The 3,049-nt window shown below is 37.5% G+C and overlaps 1 protein-coding gene across 8 annotated transcripts in view; it reads right to left on the bottom strand.

Moving 5' to 3' along the window:
- Window positions 1-1,468: 1,468 nt before the first annotated feature.
- fsd1l (fibronectin type III and SPRY domain containing 1-like) overlaps window positions 1,469-3,049 on the bottom strand; it is a 59,999-nt gene continuing 58,418 nt past the window's right edge. For all 8 annotated transcript variants that reach the window (XM_043719428.1, XM_043719419.1, XM_043719357.1 and 5 more), the window contains one exon: window positions 1,469-2,729. In XM_043719428.1, the coding sequence (XP_043575363.1) occupies window positions 2,607-2,729 (123 nt within the window). In that variant the 3' untranslated portion in view covers window positions 1,469-2,606. The remainder of the gene's footprint in view (window positions 2,730-3,049) is intronic.

The following is a 3,049-nucleotide window of genomic DNA, read 5'->3' as shown; positions in this document are numbered from 1 at the left end:
GAAGTTATGCACAGTAAATGCATTGAGTATAATGAAAACTGTAGTTAACTCTACAAATAAGTAGGCTGCACTATACTTTCAGTTTTGATAGCTTGAATGGAAAAGATCAAGGCTGGCCAATCAATGGTGGTCAAAAGCCAGTACCTGCACACTCAGTTCAGCCACCCTACAGGGTTATGATACTATTGTAGAATTTGATAAGTCAGGTGCAATACAATTCAAGATGAATTGAGTGTAAAACATTTATAGCACATCTTTCAATATTCAACACTTTTTTGTATTGTGCTCCACAATTGTTGAAAGTCCATGTTGATATTTTTGTAGCCCTAAGATTGATGTCCTATAGCTCAGACGGAAAGCACACAAACTCCAGATGCATGTTTCAATGCTTAGCTATTAACATTCCAGTCCCATCCAACATGTAATTGGTCGACAGAACCAGGCTCCAACATCCCATTTCATTATCAACATAAATGGGAATTCACTAAATGTACTTGAGGTAATCTAGCAAGAACAAATATTGACAAAACAATAAGAATTTATTTGTGGAAAACCAAACAAGGTATTAAAAGAAAGCAGGTAACTGAAATGGAAGGAAGCTTTCAGTCCTAAAATGGGTATTATTGCTGCAAATTATATTCTCTTCCAAATATTAATTAGCTGATTACTTGATTCAAATTATATGTTATGAGTGCATAGGTGCATTAGGACAAACTCTTTACGACTGTTATGCTTTACCTGCTAGATCATTTCCAAAATCACTGGTTATGAAGAATCAAGGCCCTTTAGATTTAAATACTCAACATTGGGAACATTACTTTGAACACAGACTTAAACTACAAATTCCTGAGATCAGAAACTTGAGTGCTGGCACATTGGATTGGAGCTGATGTTGGTGAGTCCTTAGTATCATAAGTTATGGGAATGGATAGAAGTGTAGTTTTTATGGTACTAGAAAATACATGGTGGCTCAGTGGTTAGCACTGCTGCCTCACTGCACCAGGGTCGCAGATTTGATTCCAGCCTCAGGTGACTGCCTGTGTGGAGTTTGCACGTTCTCCACGTGTCTGCGTGGGTTTCCTCCGGGTGCTCCGGTTTCCTCCCACAATCCAAAGGTGTGCAGGTCAGGTGAATTGGCCATGCTAAATTGCCCATAGTGCTAAGTGCATTACTCAGAGGGAATTGGGTCTGGGTGGGGTTACTCTTTGGAGGGTCGGTGTGGAGTGGTTGTGCCAAAAGGCCTGTTTCCACACTGTAGGGAATCTAATCTAGAAAATGAAGTTGCCTGAAAATATCAGACTGACAAAATAATACAAGGATAAATTAGATCACTGGCTTGAATTTACATTAGGGTTAAATCAATACCCAATAAAAGGCAGTCTTTAAATTTTGGAATGTAATCAGTTATATGATACAAAATCAAACTATCAAGTAGATTAAATTTCAAATTATACATTCAACAGGCAAAAAAGATTAAAAGCTCTCAAATTTATTTACTAGACCAAGATATGTCAGTCAAGACGTTTTAAAAAAAAACAGTATACTCTTATTGCTGACATAACCTTGGAGGAAAACAGACTTCATAGGCACTGTTAGGGAAAGGTTCGTTCTCTGTGCATAGTGTAAAGAGCTACAGATTTTTTTTCCAGATCAGGTTGAGTAGTTGTACCATTCCATCTTTATCAACAGCATTAATACATTCCAATACAAGTAATATACATATTTGGATTTTTAAACTGTTAGCATTGATCAGTCCTATTTAAGATGGACTGTAAAACATACTTACGAATTCCAAGAGTTGTTCTTGTGGCCATGTCCAATTCTGAATTCTATCTACCTGGAAATTTAATTGTGGTGCTGCAAACACTGTGCTAACTGCAATAAAGCACCTTTACTGAGCAAAGTAGTGTTTAATAGATTCTCATTCTAAATACTGAAAGTGCTCACTAACAATTATTCCAATAAATGGCTCATTTAGCTATAGTTCTGTATTCCCTGTGTATGTACCTCATCATATTACTTTTAATAAGGCAGCTTTACACATCATGTACATACTAAAGGGAGGTTTAAAGATTATGTTTTGGTGTTATCAGCATACTGGTACAATCAAGGCCTTTAGTTCTATTACCAAACATTCCAATCCAATAGGCTTACTTCCCAGCTAAACACACTGTCTCTGAACTTAACCAAGGTGTGATGTACCCTCCAACTTATCTATAAAAAGTCAGTTCAGTAGGTTAAACCATGGGATTACCTTCAATCCTTCCGTAAATTTTACATGTTCCTTTCAGCTAAAGCAACAACAGTATGGGTGCAGATGCCACAATGACTAAAACCCTGAAATGTAGTGCATGTACACTACACAAGTGTTTTTGGAAGTTCATGAAGACAGTAACAACAGATGGCTGACTACAGATGCAACCCTGAGTTACAATACAGAACATTGCTCGTATATTACACAAAATGTTTGCCGTAACTGGATGTAAAAGGAAAACCAGAATGATAATGGTCCGCTGTATTGATGCATCCATTTCTTACACAGCACAGATTTCCAATCAATGAGGAATTAAAACCACATCACTAAGTAGATTAGTCTCACAGAAAAACTATTGTGCAAGCCCAGTTAAACTGTTTTCAGAACCACCCAATCCACCGTCTCCTTTCTGCAAGGATTTTATAGCACTCGGTACTTGGAGTCCTGTGTACAAGTTTAGACCACCACACCAGACCTGTAGGGGAGAAAAAGTCAAAATAGTTTCCTAAAATATGAATGAGAACATGAGCATACTAATGCAGTTGAAAATGACCAAACAATATCATTCTGCCAACTGTATTCTCAACATGGCTTTGTGCGTGGGAAATCATGTCTCACAAACTTGATTGAGATTTTTGAAGAAGTAACAAAGAGGATTGATGAGGGAAGAGCAGTAGATGTGATCTATATGGACTTCAGTAAAGTGTTCGACAAGGTTCCCCATGGGAGATTGATTAGCAAGGTTAGATCTCATGGAATACAGGGAGAACTAGCCATTTAGATACAGAACTGGCT

This window comes from Chiloscyllium plagiosum, chromosome 2, assembly GCF_004010195.1.
Source record: "Chiloscyllium plagiosum isolate BGI_BamShark_2017 chromosome 2, ASM401019v2, whole genome shotgun sequence".
In the NCBI taxonomy this organism is placed as follows: Eukaryota; Metazoa; Chordata; class Chondrichthyes; order Orectolobiformes; family Hemiscylliidae; genus Chiloscyllium; species Chiloscyllium plagiosum.
This window is presented reverse-complemented; position numbering and strand designations above follow the sequence as displayed.